The sequence below is a fragment of the Plecotus auritus genome, assembly GCF_963455305.1.
Source record: "Plecotus auritus genome assembly, chromosome: 7".
In the NCBI taxonomy this organism is placed as follows: domain Eukaryota; kingdom Metazoa; phylum Chordata; class Mammalia; order Chiroptera; family Vespertilionidae; genus Plecotus; species Plecotus auritus.
The window spans coordinates 60,606,697-60,632,424 of record NC_137774.1 but is presented as its reverse complement, the minus strand read 5'-3'; the positions used below and the strand labels follow the sequence as shown (position 1 = coordinate 60,632,424).

Here is a 25,728-nt window from a genome sequence, read left to right as displayed (position 1 = left end):
GTCCCCTAAGTATTACAGTCATCAGTTCAGGCCCACCAGACTCTACCTTACCCGCATCCCAGAAGAGGATGAATTAGTGAACACCCCTGCATGTGCCTTCTATGTACTGAGCCTAATAATCCTGACTTCCCTGAAAGGCCACCTCCTTTCCCAATACAAATCCTCTAGGTCTTAGGTCCTGCTCCCTTTGCAGCAGGATTCTCGTCTTTCTATGGGACACTCTACTTCAGGGGGACTTTGATTACCCATGGAAAGAGATTTCCTTCCTTCTAGATCCCAAACATACCTTTTCCCTCCCTTGGGACAATTCTGACCTTGGAAGAGGGGATTAGCTCTCCTTCTCATCCTATTTCAACCCTCCACTCCTACTTCCATAGAAAACTTTCTCAACTCCACTCATCTCGAATGAACATGTAACCTTACCCATTCCATCCTAAGCCAGACCAATTCAGTCTTAGCCAGGAATTTCTGGCTCTGCTTTTTCCTCTTCTCTTCAGCATATACCACCATCCCTATACCAATCAAGAGATGGAATCAGGCAAAAATCACTCTAGCTTATAAAAAGGAAAAGGGAAGTATATTTCTCAAAAAGTCAAACACCCTTCTAGGTAATTACCCTAAAGCCCAGGCATCAAGCCTCCCTTTGTTTCTTACATATGTATATTCTATCTCTTACTAAGGTAGTTACTTCCTCCCTGCAGGTCACTTTACATACCCCACTAATCGCCCACACCCCTTTATGTTTTACAAGTTCACAGGGCAATATAGCAATAGGCCACCTCCCATCATCAGCTTGCAACTCCACAGTCAATCCTGAACTATTGAATGGCCATTGGTCCCAACGGGTTGGCAACCAGGTCTTCCCAGAAGCCAGTGGTTATTTCCTACAGCTGGTCTGCTTTATTTATATAACCATCTAGACCCAAAGTTCCAACTGCTTCTTTCCTTCCTTTACACTTTTCCCTTGGGTAACAGCCCATTCTAGCATTCCTACCCACTTTCACTGCAATAGAATCTCAAGCACTCATCTGTCACCCCTTACCAGTAGAGCCATGGTAACTACACTCTTGGTTTGCAGTGCAGAACCAGGAAGAGAAACCTTATACCCTTTAGTCACCTTTTCTCTCTACTCCTTTCAGCTTGTCTCCATGATCAGGGATTTTTCTTCTTCTCTGGGGAAAACACACACATCTGCCTCCCGACCAGCTGGATAGGAACCTGTACTTTCATCTACCTCTCATTCAATGTAGATGTAGCCACCAATAATCAATCTTTACCTTTCCCCCAAATCCACCATATCTGACACAAAGGTCAGTCCAGATAATCCCTGTCCTCATAACCCTCTGCATCAGAGCAGGGGTTGTAACTGGCATAGGGGGCCTAACCACTGCTCTATCATATTCTGAAATCCTGTCTCAGGACCTACAAGAAAGCCTAGATGCATTGCCAAAAATTTAGTTCAACTTCAGGATCAGATAGACTCACTAGAAGCTGTTAGGGATGCCGCCCAAAAATTAACAGAAAGGGCCACAAAGATTAGAGAATGTCAATCAAATTCATGGGACTACTGGCTGAAGAATATAAATTAGTATACCTGGCTACTTCCCTTCATAGGACTATTAACATTCCTATTTTTGGCCCATGTATTCTGCCCAATTTTTTATCTTCCCTTCAGGACTGCTTTTGAGCCTTCACCAACCAGTCTCTCGGGGAAACCATGCTGCTGCAACCCCTCACTCCAACCAGGAGGAATCTATACAGTGTTCCAGCCGACTACAAAGTCTATCCCGCTTTGATCTCGATGCCCCCTCTCAGCAAGAAGTAACTATGGAAGGTATGGCCTCCATCCTTATTCCATAAAACAAAAAGGCTGGAATGTTAAGTCTGATCAAATAATTGAATTGATACCCCTCCCCTGGGAACTGACCTTTAGGCCACTTCACAATGGACATTCCCTTTCGCTTAGACCAGTGGTCAGCAAACTTAGTCAACAGAGCCAAATATCAACAGTACAACGATTGAAATTTATTTTGAGAGCCGAAAACTGACTCCTGCGCATGTGTCACGAAGTTTCAATCGCACTGTACGTGTGTGCCCGCACGTGGTATTTTGTGGAAAAGCCACATTCAAGGGGCCAAAGAGCCACGTGTGGCTCGTGAGCCGCGGTTTGCTGACCACTGGCTTAGACCATATCCCACTTTCTAAGACCACATTCCATTGCTAAGACCATTATCTTTCCCTTCTGGACCTTCCAGGATCTGGACCTGCACAGAGAATTCTCAGCCCAGAAAAAGCCCACCTAGAATCCTTTAAAATCTATGACTCTCTGCCCCTGGGTGCTGGTGCCATTTGGGGGCTCAGACCATCTGGTTTTCCAAATGACCTAATAAATTTATAATCCCTTACTACGTTTGGCCTCATGCATTCCTCCTTCGGCGACCCTAACAGATAGGTGTACTGTTCACAGTGAAACAACACCAGAATGTTACCAGTGATTGGACCTTGTTTTATCAACCTTGTACTTGATTTCTGGCAAAGAAAGAATTCAGAGCCAAGACTCAAACTAGAAGAGAAAGTTTATTTACAAAGTCACATAGGTAGTAGAAGTGAGCTGTAGAAGAAATGGGCTCTGGAAACAGAAGCAAAAGAAGGGCTCTTGGAGCTTAGGAGAGAAAAAGCTAAAGGTAACACACCTATGAGGAAGAAGAGGGTGAGGGGAAAGGCAAAGGCATGATTCTGGGAGAGAGATGGAACTGGGTCCTCAGTCCTAAGGACTTTTAAGGTTGAGAATTTTAGGGGTAAGGATCTCCATAGAATATTCATCAGCTTTCCAGGTGTGTCCTTTCAAGGTCATGACCTCCACTTATTGGTCAATGCCAGGGCAGGGGATCATTATCAATGCAGCTGGTCCTGATGTCAGTCATGGCATCACTTGTCTGGTTTTGCTGCTTTTCAGGGCCTGGAGCTGAAACACAACTGAGGCCTATATGGTGTTCCTAGGGATTAATGCTTAACACATTAAGCGTCCAGCCTGTTTTGTTTTCCAGACTGAAAGTATAGTGTCAGTCACTGGTGACTGACTAGGTGCTTAACATGTTAAGGGCGTGGTTGTGCAAGGACTGGGGTGGGCCATAAGGAGCCAGTGTGTGTGTGTGTGTGTGGGGGGGGGGAATGGGGACATATGTAATTCTTTCAACAATAAAGATTTAAAAAACTGAAAGATGCTCAACATCACTAATCCTTAGTGAAATGCAAATCAAAATCACAATGAGATATTGCCTCATACTTTCAGAATGGCTATTGTAAAAAAGACAAGAAATAAGTATTGTTGAGGATATGCAAAAAAGAAAAAACTTGTATACTGTTGGAAATATAAATTAATGCAGCCACTATGAAAAATAGTATTGAAGTTTCTCAGAAATTTAATAGAACTACCATATTATCCAGAAATTCCTCTTCTGGGTATTTACGCCCAAAATGTGAAAACACTTATTTGTAAAGATATATGTTCCCCTATGTCCACTGCACTATTGTTAACAATAGTCAAGATATGGAAACAATCTAAGTGTCTGTTGATGGATGATTGGATAAAAATGCAATTCCTATCAAAATACCAATGATATTTTTCACAGAATTAGAAAAAATAATCCAAAAATTTGTATGCAAACACAAAATTTTTCAAATACTGACAGCAGCAATCTTGAAAAAGAATAAAGTGGTATCACACTACCTGATATCAACCTATACTACAAGGCTATAATAATCAGAACAGCGTGGTACCGGCATAAAAATAGACACATAGATTAATGGAACTAGATAGAAACTATATGGTCAATTAATATTTGACAAAGAAATCAAGAACATTCAATTTGGTAAAGACAGTCTATCTAATAAATGGTCTTGAAAAACTGGACAAATATATGCAAAAAAGATGAATCTAGACCATCTTCTCATACCATATACAATAATAAACTCAAAATGGATTAATAACTTAAATGTAAGACCTGAAACCATAACACTGCTAGAAAAAACATAGGCAGTAAAATCTTGGACATTTCTCTTAGCAATATTTTTTTCTGATATATCTCTTCGAGCAAGGGTAACAAAAAATAAATAAATGGGACTACATTAAACTAAAATTTTTTGCACAGGAAGGGAAACCATCAGCAACAAAAAGATAAAGATTGTATGAGAGAGCATATTCACCAATGATAGATTCAATAAGGGAGTAATACAAAATATTTAATGACTTATACAACTCAACACACACACACACGCACGCATACATGCACACACTCAACAAACAACCCAGTTAAATTGTAGGCAGAAAACCTGAATAGATAATTCTCCAAGGAGAACGTAGAGATGGTCAATAGACATATCAAAATTTGCTCAGCATCACTAACCATCAGAAAAATGTAAATTAAACCACAATGAAATATCACCTCACACCTATGAGAATTGTTATCACCAAGAAATCCACAAACAAGTAAGTGTTAATGATGATGTAGAAAAAAGAGAACCGTAGTGCAGTGTTGGTGGGAATTCAAATAGGTGTAACACCGTGGGAAAAAAGTGTGGAAGTTCTTAAAAATGGAACTGTCTATGACCCAGCAATTCCACTCCTTGGTATATATTTGAAAAATCCCAAAACACTAATTTGAAAGAATATATGCACCCCATGTTGATTTCAGCATTATTTATAGCAAAGATATAAAAGCAAGCAAGTGCCCATCAATAGACAAGTAGATAAAAAAGTGATGAAGAGATTAAGCAAAGAAAAAAAATTATTGACACAGACAAAGTATGGTGATTACCATAGGGAAGGGGGTAGGGGGGAGGTGGAAGAGGGCAAAGGGGATAAATGGTGCTGGAAGGAGACTTGGCTTGGGGTGATGAACACATGATGCACTATACTAGTACAGATGATGTATTGTACAATTGTATACCCCAAACTTGTATAATTGTATTAATCAGTATCACCCTAACAAAGTTAATAAGAAAATACAAAGAAAATTAAAATAATATATGTGGGAGAAACCAAGATGGCGGCATAGGTAAGCACCTAAACTGCTGCCTCGCACAACAATTTCAAAACTACAACTAAAAAACAGAACGGACACCATCCAGAACCACAAGAAAGCTGGCTGAGTGAAAATTCTACAACTAGAAGGAAAGAGAAAAGCTCACAGAGAATTGGAGGTACGGCAAAGGGTCTTTGTGCGCGCAGAGAGGAAGGGCGGCTGAAAGCCTGGCTGACTTTCTCTGGCAGAAGGGGGAAGGAAGCCCCCGACCGCACTGAACCCCAGTTCTGACTGCACTGAACCCCAGTTCCAGGCTAGCCCCTGGGGACCCATGCTCTTACGGGGGGGAGTCTGCACTCTTGGACGGAGACTCGGGAGCCAATGAAAGCAGAGGACTGAAGGCGCGCGCGTGCCAGTGCGCACAAAGGCTGTGGAGGTTGCCACAGGCTTTCCCTGGTGGAAGGGAGTTGGAGGCTCCTGACTGCACTGGGCCCCAGTTCTGACTGCACTGAACCCCAGTTCCAGGCGAGCCCCTGGGGACCCAAGCTCTTGTGGGGGGAGTCTGGACTCTCGGGTGGAGACTCGGGAGTCGGGGAAGGCAGAGGTCTGCGGGCGCGCACGTGCGCGCAACGGCAAGGCTGACTGGAAGCCAAGACTGAGACTCCACCAATCCAAGCTGAGCACAGAGGCTATTGCAATTTGGCAAGTCTAATCCTATAAGGCTGTCTCCAGCACCGAACTTCTGCCAGCATAGACACAGCTGATCCTTACAGCCAACTGGCCTGGAGGTCAATTCTTCCCAGTGATACCAACAACAATCAAGACTTAATTACAACAAGGCTGTACACACAGTCCACAAAGGGGTGCACCAAGAGTGTCCACCTAAGGTTAACTGGGGAGGCCGACCCACTGGGCCATATTGGAAACCTAGCACACAAATCTACCTTACCAACTCAGGGAAGCAGTGAAAATGCAGCGTCAAAGAATCAGATCACAAACAAAAGAAATGGAGGAAAACAAACGACTGGATATAGAATTCAAAACCATGGTTATAAGGCTTTTCAAGAATATCCTAGAGAAGGCCGATAAATATAACGAGACCCTCAAAGATATGAAAAAGGACCAACTAGAAATTAAACATACACTGACTGAAATAAAAAATATTATACAGAGACCCAAAAACAGACTAGAGGAACACAAAAATCAAGTCAAAGAATTGAAATACAAAGAAGCAAAAAACACTCAACTGAAAAAGCAAAAAGCAAAAAAAAAAAAAAATCCAAAAAGTTGAAGATAATGTAAGAAGACTCTGGGACAACTTCAAGCATACCAACATCAGAATTATGGGGGTGCCAGAAGAAGAGAGAGAGCAAGATACTGAAAACCTATTTGAAGAAATAATGACCGAAAACTTCCCCCACCTGGTGAAAGAAATAGACTTACAAGCACAGGAAGCGCACAGAACCCCAAACAAACGGAACCCAAAGAGGACCACACCAAGACACATCATAATTAAAATGCCAAGAGCAAAAGACAAAGAGAGAATATTAAAAGCAGCAAGAGAAAAAAAGTTAATTACCTACAAGGGAGCACCCATACGACTGTCAGCTGATTTCTCAACAGAAACTATGCAGGCCAGACGGGAGTGGCAAGAAATTTTCAATGTGATGAATAGCAAGAACCTACAACCAAGATTACTCTACCCAGCAAAGCTATCATTCAGAATTGAAGGGCAGATAAAGAGCTTCACAGATAAGAAAAAGCTAAAGGAGTTCATCACCACCAAACCAGTATTATATGAAATGCTGAAAGGTATTCTTAAAGAAGAGGAAGAAGAAAAAAGTAAAGAGAAAAATTATGAACAACAAATACATATCTATCAACAAGTGAACCTAAAAATCAAGTGAATTAAAAACCTGAGGAACAGAATAATCTGGTGAATATAATAGAATCAGGGGCATAGAAAGGGAGTGGACTGATAATTCTCAGGGGGAAAGGAGTATGGGGGGTTCATGAAGAGACTGGACAAAAATCATACACCTATGGATGAGGACAGTGTGGGGGAGGTAAGGGCAGAAGGTGGGGTGGGAACCGGGTGGAGGGGAGCTATGGGGGGAGAAAGGAGAAACAATTGTAATAATCTGAATAAAGATTTATTAAAATAAAAATAAATAAAAATAAAATAAAATAATATATGTGTCCCATATATTCTTTGAGATGAATGAAAATTAAGACACACGATAACAAACTTTTTGAACTGAAGCTAAATTAGTGCTTAGAGGGAAATTTATAGCATAAACATCTGTATTTAAAGAAGAACGATCTTAAATCAGCTTCATAACCTGCCACATTAAGACACTGAAAAAAGCAAAGCATAGTAAACCTAAAGCAAGCAAAAGAAGAAAATAAACATTAGAACAGAAATTAATGAAATACAAGATCTATAATAATAAAAGCATAATATGCTAATTAGATAGGATGTCCTCTGGACAAAGCAGGGGCTGTGAGGGCCAGGGCCTCTAGTAGAAATATAAAGAAAATCAATAAAATCAAAGTTTGTTCTTTGCAAAGATGAACAAAATCCAAAAGCCTTTATTTACAATTATCAAGACAAAAAGAGAGTATACTAAAGCTACTAAAATTAGAAATAGGAAAAAGGATATTATTACTGATATGTGTGTGTGTGTGTTTATGTGTATTTGTGTATATATACCCATATATACAGGGCTTATAAAGGAATAAGCAATTGCAGACAAATAAATTAGATAGATTAAATCATAAAGTTTTTCAAAGACACAAATTACTGAAATTGACTCAAGAAGGAAAAAAATAGACCTAGAGCAAAGTAAGTGGGAACACTGGAGAAGCAGAGAAAAGTCATTAACAGATATGCTGTAGCAATAGTACAGGTAGAGAGTTCAGAACCTGCCAGGGAATTTGAAAGCCAGCCACTTCCAACTGGTGGGTGGAACTTTGGAGGAAAGTGGACAGAGAGGCTCTGGGTGACTCTGTGCATTAGTGCCTTGGCTGCTGTCAGGTGGGGCAAGCTGTCAGAAGTGAAGGGAGGCTGGGAGAGCACACACAGGCTGGACTCCAACAGCACCTTTGCATCTGTCTTCACTACCACTAACCACAATGATTTTAAGAGAGCACTGTGCTGCTTCAGTCCTGTCTTCACAATATCATGTGAATTTTTTCATCACAACTCTAGACTGGAATAATGCAGGGAATGGGTTTCTGGAAAACATGGCTTCAGCCACGTTGGCATCATGCCTTGGTACATAATAATCAAACTGGTGTGGAAATTAAAGATAAAGAGAATCTCTTGAAAAAAGCCAAAGAACACAATGCATTATAAAGAAAAAAATTATCTGAGTGATAATTTTTTCCCATCTGAATTTTAAAAAACCAGAAGGAAGTACAATGACATTGTTAGTGTTGAGAAAAGAAGAAAGGCAGGAAAAAAAACCCTAAAAATCCAGACTTTTAAAATTATGTACTTCAAGAATAAAGGCAAATAATTTTCAGATAAAAGAAACTAAGGTAGTTCTTTTCCAGTTCTTCACTTAAGAAATGTTTAAGAAAGTCTTCAGTCTAGAGGGAAATGATAGCAGAGGCAAACTCACATATAAAGGAAAAATGAACAGCACCAAAGATGCCATCTATGTAGATAAATATAAAAGCATTTTCCTATTAATTACTTTGAAATATGTAATCACAGCTTTCCATCACCAATAAGAATATGAACATGATTACTGTAGTGGAAAGCAGAGCCACATTTATAGTATTATTTATCATAGTTAATAAATAATACAATGACACAATCCTATCTAATAAAGAGGGAATATGCTAATTGATCATCACTCCATCACAAAGATGGCTGCACCCACAGCTGAGGCCAAGTTCCCATAAGGAGCCTTAACAAGCAATCAGCAGGGACCTGAGGCTACGCCCTCTCCCACCCTGCAGGGCTTGACAGGGGACCTCAGGCAGTGCCCCTCACTTGACAGGGCTTGACAGGGGACCTCAAGGTGCATTTCCTGTCCTGGTGCTGGGCTAGGGGACCTTGGGCTACTGCCCCCACCCCAGCGCCAGGCCGGGAGACCTCAGACTGCACCCCCGCCCAGCGGGGCTTGATGGGGAACCTGAGGCTGCGCCCCCCTGCCTGGCTGGGCTTGACAGGGGACCTCAAGGTGCACCCCCAGTGCTGGGTCGGGGGAACTCAAGCCGTGCCCCTGCCCAGCAGGGCTTGATGGGGGACCTGAGGTTGGGCCCCCCCTGCCAGTGGGGCTTGATGGGGAACCTGAGGCTGCGCCCCCCTGCCTGGCTGGGCTTGACAGGGGACCTCAGGCCATATCCCCCACCTAGCGGGGCTTGACAGGGGATCTCAGGCAGTGTCCCCCACCTGGCAGGGCTTGACAGAGGACCTAAAGGCATGCTCCCGGCCCCGGTCTGGGCTGGGGGACCTCAGGCCACACCCTCCGTCCTGGCGCCAGGCCAGGGGACCTGAGGCTACGCCCCCTGCTTGGCAGGGCTTGACAAGGGTAGGACTGGCGGGGTCTGGATCTAGCCCAATGTAGGAGGCCTGGCCAGGTCTGGGTCTCACGTGATTTTGAGGTGCATGTGGGTGGGCAGGGACTTGACTCTAGGTCCCGTGGTGCGCCCCAGACTCTGACAGGAGAAAGGTTTTCATATACATTTTACTAATTTTCTTTCATCTCTGACACTTCTATTACAGAGAAAGGGCAAATAGCAATATTAAATTATTTCCTATAATTAATCTCCTTATAATGTGCATGAATTTCATGCACGGGGTCACTAGTAATAAATAATAGTTAATAAATAACACAATAACACAATGTGTTATCTATCTATAGATTCAATGCAATCCCCATTAAAATAGCAACAGCACATTTCAAAGATCTAGAACAAACTCTCCAAAATAGTTAATAAATAACACAATAGCACAATGACATATGAAAACTATAGCATTATAACCAAGGAAGGGTAGAAATGGACATTTATGGTTTCATTCTTCTAAAGTTTAAAATATTAATTCTAAAAAGACTATGAAAAATTATGTACATATTTTGTAAACCCTACACTTATCACTAAAGCTAATGCAAAGAAGTATAGCTAAAAAGTCAATTGAGAAATTAAAATAGGATGCCAAGTTTATTAAAGTAACCCACAGAAAGCCAGAAATGGGAAAGCATAGAAAAAGAAGGGACAAAGAGAAGACAAATAATCAATATCATAGATGGAAATACAGCCATATCAATGAAGAACTAAATGCTCAAATTTAAACATCAGAAACTATCAAAATAAATAAAAAGTTAGGAACTAACTACATGCTGTTTACAGTGAGCCACTTAAAATATAAAGGCAAAAGTTTGAAAATAAATGGGTGTAAAATGATATACTGTACAATAGTAAGTACAGGAAGACTGGAGGCACCATTTGAATATCAGAGGAAATAGACTTCAAGACCAAGAATATTACCAGAGATATAGGTTGACATTTCATAAGTCAATTCACCAGGAAGATATACAATAATAAATGTTTATTGAAATAATTATAGAGATTAAAATATATAGAGAAACAATTCACAGAATTAAAGGGAGAAATTAACAATTTTAAACCCTTTTGTTAGCAATCAATAATCAACCAGACAAAAATGTCAGTTAAAGACTAAGTGATGTAAGCAATACCATTAATCACCATTACAACTAACAAATTAAAATGCATATTTATTTCAAGTACACATGGCACATTACAAAGATGGATCATATGTTGAGCCAAAGAACAAATATGATTGTATTTAAAAGAATTGAGTACAACTCAATGGACAAAATTTAAGACCATCCCTCCTAAGAACAGAAAACAAGACAGGGATGCCCACTTTATCCACTCTTGTTTGACATTGTACTGGAAATGCTAGCCACAGTGATCAGACAAGAAGAAGAAATAAAAGGCATCCGAATTGGAAAAGAGAAAGTAAAACTGTCATTATTTGAAGATAACATGATAACATAGAAAACCCTAAAGATTCCATAAAATAACTACTAGATTTAATAAATGAATTCAGCAATGTAGCAGGATACAAAATTAACACCCAGAAATCTATGGCATTTTTATACAATAATAATGAACTCATACAAAGAGAAACTAAAACAAAACAAAACAAAAACAATTCCATTTACAATTGCAATGAAAAAAATAGGATACCTAGGAATAAACTTAACTAATGAAGTAAAAGACCTTCTGTACTCAGAAAACAGGATGTTGAAAAACAAGATAGAGAAAGATATAAACAAATGGAAGAATATATTGTGTTCATGGATTGGTAGAATCAACATCATTAAAAAGTCCACATTACCCAGAGCTATCTATAGATTCAAAGATCTAGAACAAACTCTCCAAAAATTCATCTGGAATAAAAAAGACCCCAAATAGCTGCAGCAATCCTGAGAAAGAAGAACTCGGAGGGATCACAATACCAGATTTCAAGCTGTATTATAAAGCCACTGTTCTCAAAATTGCCTGGTACTGGTGCAAGAACAGACATATAGACCAATGGAACAGAACAGAGAACCCAGAGATCAACCCAAGCTTTGACAAAGGAGGAAAAAGCATACAGTGGAGTCAAGACAGTCTCTTCAATAAATGGTGTTGGGAAATTTGGTAAGGTACATGTGAAAAAATGAAGCTAGATGACCAGCTGATGTCACACACAAAAATAAACTCAAAATGGTTAAAGGACTTAAATGTAAGACAGGAAGCCATAAAAATCTCAGAAGAATCCATAGGCAGAAAAATCTCAGACATCTCTCATAGCAATATGTTTACCAATATAAATTTCCTAAGAGAAAATAAACAAATGGGACTACATCAAAATAAAAAGCTTTTGCACAGAAAAAAAAATCATAAAAATAACAAGAAAGCCCACTGCATGGGAGAACTAATTTGCCAATGATACATTGGCAAAGGTATTAATCACCAAAATTTATAGGGAACTCATACAATTTAACAAAGGAAGATAAATATTCCAATTAAAAAATGGTCAAAGGACCTAAATAGACACTTCTCCAAAGTGGACATATAAAAGACCAAGAGGCATATGACAAAATGTTCAAAGTCACTGATCATCCAAAAGAATCAAATCAAAACAACAATGGGGCATCCCTATGTTCATAGCAGCACAATTCACGATAGCTAAGATTTGGAAACAGCCTAAATTCCCATCAGCAGATGAGTGGATTAGAAAACTATGGTACATCTACACAATGGAATACTACGCTGCTATAAAAAAGAAGGAATTCTTACCATTTGCAGCAGCATGGATGGATCTGGAGAGCATTATGTTAAGTGAAATAAGCCAGGCAATGAAAGAAAAATACCACATGATCTCACTCATTTATGGAAAATAAAGAACATTATAACCTGATGAACCAAAAGGTAGATACAGAGGCAGTAAAGCACCGAACAGACTGTCAAATTACAGCGGGAAGGCTGGGGAGTGTTGGGAGAGGGGGGGAAAGAGATCAACCAAAGGACTTGTATGCATACATATAAGCACAACCAATGGACACAGGACACTATGGGGTGGGATGAGGGCATGCGACAGGGGGTAGGGGAGGTTAGGGGAAGGTCAATGGGGGAGAAAAAGGAGATATATGTACTACTATATGTAATACTTTAAACAATAAAAAAAACAACAACAATGAGCCATCACCTCACACCTGTCAGAATGGTTACCATCAACAAACAACAAGTGTTGGCAAGGATGTGGAAAAAAAGGAACCCTTGTACACTGCTGGTGGGATTGCAGACTGGTGCAGACACTGTGGAAAACAGTATGGAGTTTCCTTAAAAAAATTAAAAAATGTAACTCCCATTTGACCCAGTGATCCCACTTCTAGAAATATACCCCAAGAAATCAAAAACACCAATCAGAAAGAATGTATGCACCCCTATGTTCATAGAATCTCAATTTATAATAGCTAAGATTTGGAAACAGCCCAAGTGCCCATTAGCAGATGAGTGGATTAAAAAAACATGGTACATTTACACAATGGAATACTATGCAGCTGTAAAGAAGAAAGAACTCTTACCATTCACAACAGCATGGATGAAACTGGAGAGCATTATACTAAATGAAATAAGCCAGTCGGAGAAAGATAAGCATTACATGACCTCACTCATATGTGGAATATAATGAACAACATAAACTGATGAAAAAAAAATAGATCCAGAGACATAGAAGCATTGAACAGACTGTCACACCTCAGAGAGAAGGCAGAGGAAGCGGGGTGGGGCGAAAGGCATGGGGGGGCACTTGGGAAGAGATCAACCAATGAACTTGTATGCATATATACATGGCCCATGGACACAGACAATAGGGGGATGAAGACCTATGCTGGGGGGCCGGGGCAGGCTGGGAGAGATAAATGAAAGAAAACGGACATATATAATACTTTCAACAATAAAGAATTTAAAATCCTATATAATAAAAGGCTAATATGCAAATTTCCTCCTTGGGAGTTCTACCAACTCGGAGTTTGACCACTCACTATGACATGTGCTGACCACCAGGGGGCAGAGTGGAATGAAGGAAAGTCCTGGCCAGCAGCTGTAAGGCCCTGATTGGCCCTGATCACCGGCCAGGCCTAGGGACCCCACCCATGCACGAATTCATGCACCAGGCCTCTAGTATATAATAAAATAAAAAATTACGTAGTGGACCATAGAGGAACTAAATTAGGAATCAGTAACAACAATATATTTAGAAAACTCCCAAATATTTGGAAATTAATATACAAACTTTTAAATAATCCATATGTCCAAAAAGAAATCATACAGGAAATTAGAAAATATTTTGAACATTTAAATGATAATAAGACTATAAGAAATCAATTTTTTTCAGGGTACAGCTAGAGCACTGCTTGTAGGGAAATGTTTAGTATTCAATGTTTATATTAGAAAAGAAGAAAGACATAAATGCTATGGCTTCAGGTTTTACCTAAAGAAACTAGAACAATGGGGAGTAAACCAAAAGTAGATGGAAGGAAATGATAAAGAACCAAAAAAAAAAAAAAAGAAAATCAATAAAAGAGAAAATAGTCAATAATAGAGCAAATTAATAGACAAAATTTAGTTCTTTGAAGTGATCAGCAAAATGAATACAGTTTACTGTAGGTAAATTATACCTTAGTAAATTTTATTTAAGAAAATATATTTCTGGGGACATAGTGTTTTCTTCTCTCTATTAACTGAGGTAGTTATATGCAGTAACATGACATTCAGGTCTAATGTTCCATTTGTTTTAGAGTTATTCTTAAGGGTTACGCTTAATTACTCACCTTCTGATATGTCTTATAGATGCCAAAGTAAATGTATCGATTGAGAAATGCTCTTAGTTTCCACAAAGCTGTGTCCCAAAAGATAAGCAAGAGAAGGCAAACAAAGCCTGAGGTACTCATCATAACCATATATAGTCCAATCCATTTATCTTCCAAAGAATAAACAGTCTTTGCAGCATCTGAAAATGGCAAAGGGATAGAGAGCAGCGGGGAAGGAGAGAGAGAGCTTACTGCAGGACATTGACACAATGAATACATCTAAGAAAACAACAAATAGGAAGAAATCCTTTCTAATAAAAGAGTAATATGCAAATTAACCATCACTCCACTACACCACAAGCCATGCCCACCAGCCAATCAGAAGTGAGTATGCAAATTAACCCAACCAAGATGGCTGTGGCCATGGAGTGAGCAGGAGGCTTGGGTTTCCCTGGAGATGGAGGAAGCCAAGCTTTCCGCACATCCTGGCAGGCCCAGGCCTCCACTTAAGGCTACAAAGTTTCAATTATAGAAGATAAATAAATTCCAACAAAAAAGGCGGCAGCCATGGAGCTGGAGAGAGCAGGAGGCTTGAGTTGCCCCTGGTGATGGAGGAAGCCACGCTTTCCACACACCCTGGCAGGCCCAGGCCTTCACTCAAGGCTACAAAGTTTCAATTATATAAGATAAATAAATCCCAGATACCAGGGCCTCCACTTGGGTCACCGGGGGGCGTGGCCGGCCTGCAAACCACCACAGGCCCCTCGCCCAGGCTGCCCCACACCCCAAGGGAACCCCCACACTGATCTGGGACACCCTTCAGGGAAAACCAGCTGGCCCCCACCCATGCACCAGGCCTCTATTCCATCTAATTCTATCTAATAAAAGAATAATATGCAAATTGACCATCACTCCAACACACAAGATGGCTGCCCCCATGTGGTCAAAGATGGCTGCCCCCATGTGGACACAAGATGGCCACCACAAGATGGCCTGCAGGGGAGGGCAGTTAGGGGTGACCAGGCTGGCAGAGGAGGGAAGCTGGGGGCAACCCGGCCTGCAGGGAAGGGCAGTTGGGGGGGACCCAGGCCTGCAGGGGAGAGCAGTTGGGGGGGACCAGGCCTGCAGGGGAAGGCAGTTAGGGGTGACCAGGCCTGGAGGGGAGGGTAGTTAGGGGCAAACAGGCTGGCAGGGGAGCAGTTAGGTATCAATTAGGCTGGCACGGGAGTGGTTAGGGGGTGATCAGGCTGGCAGGCAGAAGTGGTTAGGGGCAATCAGGAAGGCAGGCAGGTGAGCAGTTGGGATCCAGCAGTCCTGGATTGTGAGAGGGATGTCCGACTGCCCAGTGGGATTGGGCCGAAACGGGCAGTCAGACATCCCTTGAGGGGTCCCAGATTGGAGAGGGTGCAGGCTGGGCTGAGGGACACAAACCCCTGTGCACAAATTTTGTGCACTGTGCCTCTAGTATAGGATAAAATGAAATGTTAGGCTAAGTTGAAGAGCATTTAGAGTGTGAGAAGTGATTGTTCTGCTACACAAATACCATTTGAATAATAAATTTTGAAAGCTTATTTTCAAGAGTATAATATACGATAATCAAATAAGCCTATGACTATTGACAGGTTAATTGATATGTTCCATAATTATTGCATGCCATAAAAATATTCCTTAAATCCTTTCAGAAATGTAAAATTTTACATTAATAATTTGGGGAAGGTATTAAAATGTAAATACTAGTGAAAAAGATAACACACTATGCTTTATTATTTTATTTATTTATTTTTACTATGCTTTAAAATGGTAAAAAATTAACCATTTTCTGACACTTGTGAACTTTTTTTTTTTTTTTTTTTTTTTAAGAACAGCATTGATTTTTAGAGCTACAGGAAGGAAGAAGGAGAGAGGAGAAACATCGATATGAAAGCAGAACATCAATCATCTGCCTCCTGCCCTCAGGCCCCTACTAGATATTGAGACTATATGGTCCAGGAATTGAACTGGCAACCTTTCTGGGCACAGATGGTGCCCAGCCAACTGAGCCACACCAGCCAGGGCCTGAACTTTCTTGAGAAGAAAGTTAAGTAAAAAGAGCAGAATGAATGTTATAATAGGATTGCAAATGCCCCTTATTTAAGAAAAAAATTAGAATGGCTTTAAATTTACCAAAAAAAAATTGAAAATAGTACAGAGAAATAAATCCATATATCCTGCATCCAGTTTCTCTTATTATTAACAGCATACATTGGTGTGGTACATGTTACAATTAATGAACAAATATCAATACATCATTGTTAACTAAAGTTCCTAATTTATTTGGATTTTCTAGTTTTTAAAATAATGTAACATTCTTGCTCTGGACAGGAGCTCAGTTGGTTAGAGTGTTGTCCTGATAAGCCGAGGCTGTGGGTTCCATCGTCAGTCAGGGCACACTCAATGATGCATAAATAAATGGAGCAGCAAATCTCTCTCTCTCTAAAAATTAAATAAATAATGTAATGTTCTTTTGTTGTTGTTCCATAATCCAATCCAGAATACTACATTTAGTAGTCATGATTCCTTAGGTACTTCTTGGCTGTGACAGTTTCTCTGATTTTCCTTATTTTTGATGACACTGACAGTTTTGAGTGGTACTGGTCAGGCATTTTGTAGGATGCCCTCCAATTGGGATCTTTTTTTTTTTTTCCATAATTAAACAAGTCTAATGAGTTCATGGGATTTGGGGAATAAGATCACAGAAGTGCCATTTTATATCATCAAAAAAATTCATACTCTCAATATGATTTATCACTGTTGATGTTGAACCTGATTACCTGATTGAGGTAGTTTGTCAGCTCTCTCTGCTGTCAAGCTACTCCTTTCACTCCCTTTCCATACTTTATGTGTTCCTTCACTTTTCCATCATCCAGAAGTAACCACTATGAGTAATTGTGTTCTGAATTCCTATCTCAAATACAAGTAGACAATTACATATCCTATCTAATAAAGAGGGAATATGTAAATTTACCATCACTCCACCACAAAGATGGCGGCCCCCACAGCGGAGGCGGGGTTTCCATAACGCAAGATGGCTGCACCCACAGTGGAGGCTGAGTTCCCGTAACGAGCCTTAATGAGCAATCCACAGGGACCTGTGCCTGGGCCACCCCACCCCACCCCCATGGGGCTTGACAGGGGACCTCAGGCTGTGCCCCCCACCTGGCAGGGCTTGACAGGGGACCTCAAAGCGTGCCCCCCGACCCAGGCCCAGGCTGGGGGACCGCAGGCTGCACCTCCTGCCCCAGTGCCGGGCCAGGGGGCCTGAGGCTGTGCCCCCCGCCTGGTGGGGCTTGACAAGGCTGGGACCTGCCAGGTCTGGATCTAGCCCATTGGGGGGTGGGGGCGGCCAGGTCTGGGTCTCGTGCGATTTTGAGGCACATGTGGGTGGGTAGGCACTTGACTCTGGGTCCTGTGGTGCACCCCAGACTCTGACAGGAGGAAGATTTTCATATACATTTGATTAATTTTCTTTCATCTCCGATACTTCTATTATAGAGAAAGGGCAAATAGCAATATTAAAATATTTCCTCTAATTAATCCCCTTTTAATGTGCATGAATTTTGTGCACCAGGCCACTGGTTTATATATATTCAGTAAATAATATTTTAATTTTAAAATTTGAACTTCATAGAAATAGTATAATACTTTATGTGGTCTTCTGGAACCTATTGTTACTTAATGTTATGTTTTTCTGATCTCTCTATTTTTAATCTTTAATATTTATTTGTCAATTACACTTGACATTCAATATTATTTTGTACTAGAAGCCTGATGTACAAAGATTCATGCAAGAAAGGGCCTTCCTTCACCTGGCTGCTGGCACCGCCTTCGCTCTGGCTGGAGCTGCCTTTCCACCTTCCCATGCTGCCCAGAGGCTCGGAGTGGCTGGGGCAGTGTGGAATGCCTGTATAATCACCATGGCAATGATGCAAGCATCCCGCCCCACCCCTGGCAGCTTGGCGCCTGCGTGTGCAAATTAACCCACCATCTTTGTTGGGTTAATTTGCATACTCACTCCTGATTGGCTGGTGGGCGTCACGAAGGTACGGTCAATTTGCATCTTACTCTTTTATTAGTGTAGATTAGTTTCAGGTTTATGGTATGGTGGTTAGTATCCACCTGACACCATGAATAGTTATTGCATATTATTAACTATATTTCTTATACTGTATTTTACATACTCATAACTATTCTATGAAAACCAATTTGCACTTCTTAACTCCTTCACCATTTACACCCAGGTCCCCAATTTCCTCCCTGCTGGCAACCATCATTCTATTATCTGTGTCTATGAATCTGTTTAAATTTTTTTTGTTTGTTTTGTTCTTTAGAGCCACATAAGTAAAATCATATGGTATTTGTCTTTTTCTGTCTGACTTTTTCACTTAGCATAATACCTTCATGTCCATCCATGTCACAAGTGGTAAGATTTCATTCCTTTTTATGGCTGAATGATATTTCATTGTATATATGTACCACCATATTTTTATCCACTTGTCTATTGATGGGCACTTGAGTTGCTTCCATATCTTAGCTCTTGTAAATAATGCTGCAATGTACATAGGGTGCATATATTCTTTTGAATTAATGTTTTGGGTTTCTTTGTATATATATCCAGAAGTGGAATTGCTTGGTCATAAAGCAGGTCCACTTTTAATTTATTAAGGATCCTCCATACTATTTTTCCATAGTGGCCGGACCAGTCTGCATTCACACTAACAGTGCATGAGGTTCCTTTTCCTCCACATCCTTGCAGGCAATTGTTGTTGATTTGTTTTGGTTTTGGTGTTGAGTATTAGGAGTTTTTTTAACCTTGGCAAATATCTTCTCCCCTTCAGTCGGCTGACTTCATTTTGTTGATGATTTTCTTTGTTGTGTAAAGTCCTTTTAGCTTCATGTAATCCCACTTGTTTCTTTTTTCTTTATTTACCTCTTGCATGAGGAGATATGTCAGAAAAAATACTGCTAAGAAAAATGCCTGAGATATTACTGCCTGTGTTTTCTCCTGGGACTTTTATGGTTTTGAGTCTTACATTTTAAGTCTTTCATTCATTTTGCATTTATTGTTGTGTGTGGTATAAGAAGGTGATCTAGTTTCATTTTTTGTACATATCTGTTCAATTTTCCCAACACCATTTATTGAATAAACAGTCTTTACTTCATTGTATGTTCTTGCTTCCTTTGTGAATTAATTGACCATGGACTTGTTTTGGGGCTATTTTGTTCCACTAATTTATGTGTCCATTTACATGCCAGGAACATGCTGTTTTAATTACTTTATCCTTATAGTATAGTTTTATATGGCATAATAACTCCAACTCTGTTCTTCTTTTTCAAGATTGCTGAGGCTATTCATGGACTTTTGTGGTTCCATACAATTTTTTTTATTATTTTTTTCTAGTTCTGTGAAATACACCATTGGTATTTTGATAGGAATAACATTGAATCTATAAATTTCTTTGGGTAGTAATTATGTTAATTCTTTCCATCCAAGAGCATGGTACATGCTGCCATTTATTTGAATCTTCTTCCATTTCTTTCTTCAGTGTCTTATAATTTCCTGAATACAGATGTTGTTGTTGTTGTTTTATCTCCTTGGTTAAGTTTATTTCTACATATTTTGTATTTTTGATGTAATTGTAAATGAGAATATACTTTAGTTTTCCTTTATGACAGTTCATTTTGGTGTGTAAAAATGAAACCAATTTCTGAATATTTATTTTGTATCCTGCTATTTACTAAATTAATTTATCAGTTTTAATAGTGTTTTGGTGGAATCTTTAGGGTTCTCTACATACAATACTGTATAATGCCATATGCAAATAATCATAGTTTTACATCTTCCTTTCCTATTTTATCTGATTGCTGTGGCTAAGACTTCCACTACTAGTGGTGAAAGTGGATGACCCTGTCTTGTTCCTGATCTTGAGAAAAACACTTTTACTTTGGCCCCATTGAGTATGATGTTAGCTACGAGTTTGTCATATATGGCCTTTATTATATCGAGGTATGTTTTCTCTATTCCACTTTACTGAGAGTTTTTATCATAAGTGGGTGGTAGAATATGTCCATTTTTTTTTCTGTGTCTATTGATAGGATCATGTGATTTTTGTCTTTCAACTTGTTTATGTGATGCATCACACTTACTGATTTGCAGATATTGTACTATCCTTGCATCACTGGAATAAATTTCACTTGGTCATAGTGTATGATCTTTTGAATATATTGCTGAATCTGATTTGCTAATATTTTGTTGAGGATTTTAGCATCTATGTTCATGAGGGATATTGGCCTTTAATTCTTTTTTTGTGTTTATCTGGTTTTGGAATTAGAGTAATGATGGCCTTGTAAAAAGAGCTTGGAAGTGTTCCTTCCTCTTGGAATTTTTGGAATAGTTTGAGGCATATAGGTGTTAGATCTTTTAATATTTGATAAAACTACCCTGTGAAGCCGTCTAGGCCAGGGCTTTAGTTTGCTGAGAGTTTTTTTTTAATATATATATATTACTGCTTCAATTTCATCAGTAGTTATTGACCTATTAGGTTTTCTGATTATTTCTGATTTAGTTTTAGAAGATTGTATTTTTCTAGGAATTTGTCCATTTCATTCAGGTTGTCCAGTTTGTTGGCATATAGTTGCTCATAGTATTTTCTTAAGAGTCTTTGTATATCTGTGGGGTCAGTTGTTACTTCACCTCTTTTGTTTCTGATTATATTTATATAGGTCTTTCTCTTTGTATCTTGATGAGTTTGGCTAAATGTTCATCAGTCTTGTTTACCTTTTAAAAGGACCAACTCTTGATTTTATTGATCTTCTGTTTTGTTTTTTAGTCTCTGTGTCATTAATTTGTGTTCTGATTAATATTTCCTTTCTTCTACTTACCCTGGGCTTTGCTTGTTGTTCTCTTCCTAATTCTCTAAATTGTAGGATTATATAGTTCATTAGAAATTTTTCTTGTTTCTTAAGGTAGGGTTATGTCAGAGACAGCAGGATCACTGCACAAGCACTGCTGCTCTGAGTTGCTCTGAGTCCATGTATTCTTCTAAATGCTTCTGGACTATACCAGGGCAGGTCCTTCTGGAACCCTGCCCACTGTACTGACAGCTGGGAACTTAGTCCACATTCCTCCTTTATCCTCTGCTCACTAGCTACAAGTGCTGTGTCTAAGCCCATCTGCCTGGGGCTGGACCTCCTAGGACACCAGGTCTTAGACGGAGAAGCCATGAAAGGTTGTGGGTGTATAAGAATGCGTCTTTATTGCAGAAGCCAGTGGCCACATAGCCATCAGACAGAACAGGCCTATACAGCAGTCTCATATAGGCAGGCAGTCGAACACTGGCTGGTTAACATGTACATCTTTCTCACACAGCAGCATCTGTCTCTGTACCCACAGCTATTAATCTAAGCAGCTTCACGCTGTCCCCTAGACTCGCCGCCTCACATCATAGTGGTACCTAAGCTCTTTGCCTCAGCAGCTTCTCCTGTCTCTCACACTGGCTGGTCTCTGTAGCCTCACATAGTAGCTACCTCTGAGCCAGGAGTCTTCATCTTACATCGCAGCAGCAGCTCTCAGCTCCATCTGTGCTCTCTAGCCTCTCCCGCACACATACATAGGAGCTACATTCTCTGTGCCTACCGCCTCTGCTTCTCTGAGCTCTCTAGCCTCTGCTCTGCCCAGCACACTGGCCTTAGTAATATACTTGTATATTACTCCTTAGACAAAGAAGGCTTCGTGCCAATAGTTACATCAATCATATTTTGGCTACAGAAGGGCACATTGTCCTTGCACCCGCTCATGGTATCTTGGCCTTGGGCACCCCAATTAGGCTCATGCTCAGAGCAGCCTTGGCCATTCTGGTTTATTGACAACAAGGCCTCTGTGCTTCCATTGGCCTTAACTATCCGGGGACCCTGATAGAGAAACAAAGACTAATGGTTTCCACAGCCTGTAATGCTATGAAATTCCTTCTCAGGACTGCTTTTGCTGTTGTGTGTTCATTTTCATTTGTTTTCAGGAAGTTTTAGGTTTCTTCCTTGACCCCATTGGTAATCCATTCATTGTTAACATGTGATTTAGCCTCCATGATGTGTTTTAATGCTTTTGGGTGTTTAAATTGAAGTTGATTTCTAGTTTTATGCTATTGTGATCCAAGAAGATGCTTGATGTGATTTCAACCTTCTTGGACTTGTACTTAGTTTCTGTGCTAACATGTGGTCTATTTTTTAAAATGTCATATGTGTACTTGAGAAGAATGTATATTCTACAACTTTGGGGTGAAATGTTCTGTAAATGTCAATTAAATGCATTAAATTTATTGTGTCATTTAGGGTCACTGTTTCCTTGTTGATTTTTTGTCTGGAAGATCTATCCAGTAATGTCTGTGGGGTATTAAAGTCCTCTACTATGATTGTATTGCTGTAGATCTCTCCCTTTAAGTCCTCCACAAGTTTTTTTATATATCTGGGCGCTCCTATATTGGGTGCATATATGTTTACCAGGGTTATATCCTCTTGATGGATCAATACCTTTAGTATTATGAAGTGGCCTTCATTGTCTTTTGTTATGGCCTTCACTTTGAAGTCTATTTTGGGAAATGTAGGTATTACTATCCCACATCTTTTTTTGTTTCCATTTGCATGAAAAAATTTTCCCCATCCATTCACTTATATCCTGTGCGAGTCTTTTGTTCTGAGGTGGATCTCTTATATATAGCATTAGAGGCCCGGTGCACGAATTCTTGCATGTGGGGGCGGGGAGTGGGAGGGATCACGGGAGGTTGGCTATGGGAGCGCACTGACCACCAGGGGGCAGCTCCTGCATTGAGCGTGTGCCCCCTGGTGATCAGTGCTTGTCATAGCAAATGGTCATTCAGGTTGTTCAGTCAAAACAGTCACTTAGGCTTTTATTTATAATGATATGTATATATGGGTCATGTTTTCCTATCCATTCAGCTACCCTGTATACTTTTATTGGAGCACTTGAGCGATTTACATAAAGTTATTATTGCTAAGTTGCCATTTTTATTACTTATATTTGTGTTTCTCTCCCCCCCCCACAAGCCCCCATTTCTTCTTACAACAGTCCCTTTAGCATTTCTTGCAGGGCTAGTTTGGTGGTAATAAACTGCATTAGTTTTTGTTTCTCTGTAAAGCTCTTTATTTCACCATGAATTTTGAATGATAGACTTGCTGGATAGAGTAGTCTTGGATTCAGTCCCTTGCTTTTCATTACTTAGTAAACTTCATGCCACTCCCTCTCGTCTGAAGTGTTTCTATTGAGAAATCAGCTGACAACCTAATGGGAGGTCCTTGCACATACACTCTGCTTCTCTCTTGCTCCCATTAAGATTCTTTCTTTGTCTTTAAAATTTGCCATTTTAATTGTGATGTTTCTCTGTGTGGGTCTTTTGATGTTCATTTTGATTGGGACTCTCTGTGTTTCCTAGACTTGTGTGACTATTTCCTTCACCGGGTCAGGGAAGATTTCTGTCATTATTTCTTCAAATAGGATTTCTATTCCTTGCTCATATTCTTTTTCTTCTGTCACCCCTATGATGAAAATGTTGTCCCAAAGCTCTGTTAAACTCTTCTACTGCCTTTTCCCCCCCAATTGCTGCTCAGAGTGAGGTTTTTTCCTACCTTGTCTTCTAACTTGATCATTTGGTCTTCAGCTTCTTCAAGTCTACTATTGTTTCCTTCAAGAGTTTTCTTTATTTCAGCTATGTTATTCTTCAGTCCCACTTGAATATATATACTAGTTGTACCAGTTAACAATGCAGATTTTTTTCAATAGTTGGAGTTACACATATGTTGATATATATGCGATTTGATATGTATGCTATTTTGTTGTATTGACAGCAAGCTTCAAAACTTTATGTGTCAAATTTGTTTAAGGTGTTAGCATCATAGATATTTTTACACCTAAAAATGTCGAATTTCATGCCAAAAAAAAGAGCATTTGTGGGAAGTTTTAATTCATTACTTTATTTTGAAGAAAAAGTTATCATATATTTTGGGAAGTTTATGGTGAACATGCTCCAGCTCAAGATACTTGTGAACACTGGTTTAAACACTTCAAAAGTGATGATTTTGATGTGAAAGACAAAGAATGTCTATCAACCAAAAATTTTTGAAGACCAACAATTACAAGCATTATTGGATAAAGATGCATGTCAAAACAACTTACAGAAAGATTAAATGTTGCTCAGCAAACAATTTCTGATTGTTTTGATCATTTACAAGCAATGGGAAAGATTTTAAAGGAAGGAAAATGGGTGCCACATCAATTGAACAAAAGACAAATGGAAAACTGAAGTCATCAGTAAAACGTTGCTTCAACGGCACGAAATAAAGTCTTTTTTTGTATTGAATTGTGACTGGCAATGAAAAGTGGATTTATTTTGGGAATCCCAAATGCACAAAATCCTGGGTTGATCCAGGTCAACCATCAACATTGACTGCAAGGCCAAATCACTTCAGAAAGAAGACAATGCTCTGCATTTGGTGGGATCAGGAAGGTGTAGTGTATTATGAGCTTCTAAAACCAGGTGAAACCATTAATACTGATCGCTACTGACAACAAATAATCAATTTGAACCATGCTTTGATCGTGAAATGACCAGAATGTGCCAGAAGACATGGCAAAGTAATTTTGCTTCATCATGATGCGCCATCACACACTTCAAAACCAGTTAAAAACACATTAAAAGATCTTGCCTGGGAAGTATTAACCCACCCACTGTATTCAGCAGACCTTGCTCCTACAGATTACCACTTGTTCCTATCGATGGCACACACACTTTCTGAGCAGCACTTCAAATCATACAAAGAAGTGGAAAATTGGGTCTCTGAATGGTTTGCCTCAAAACAAGAAAAGTTCTATTGGGACGGTAGCCACAAATTACCTGAAATACGGGGAAAATGTGTAGCTAGCGATGGACATTACTTTTATTTATTTATTTATTTATTTATTTATTTATTTATTTATTTATTAATAAATCATTATTGTTCAGATTATTACAGATGTTCCTCTTTTTTCCCCCCATATCTCCCCTCTACCTGATTCCCCACCCCATCCCATGCCCTTACCCCCTGCCACTGTCTTCATCCATAGGTGTAAGATTTTTGTCCACACCCCTAATACCCTCTTCCACCCGAGAATTGTCAGTCCACTCCCTTTCTATGCCCCTGATTCTATTATACTCATCAGTTTATTCTGTTCATCAGATTTTTTATTCACTTGATTTTTAGATTCACTTGTTGATAGGCATGTATTTGTTGTCATTTTGTTGTTCATAATTTATATCTTTTCTCCTTTTTCTTCTTCT

General features: G+C 39.7%; 1 protein-coding gene across 1 annotated transcript in view; it reads right to left on the bottom strand.

Moving 5' to 3' along the window:
• Positions 1-25,728, bottom strand: part of LOC308252651 (phospholipid-transporting ATPase ABCA3-like) — a gene marked incomplete at both ends in the record, with an annotated part of 346,909 nt that overhangs the window by 45,689 nt on the left and 275,492 nt on the right. Inside the window, 1 exon segment of the mRNA XM_080677416.1 lies at positions 14,387-14,565. Coding sequence (XP_080533542.1) covers positions 14,387-14,565 — 179 coding nt within the window.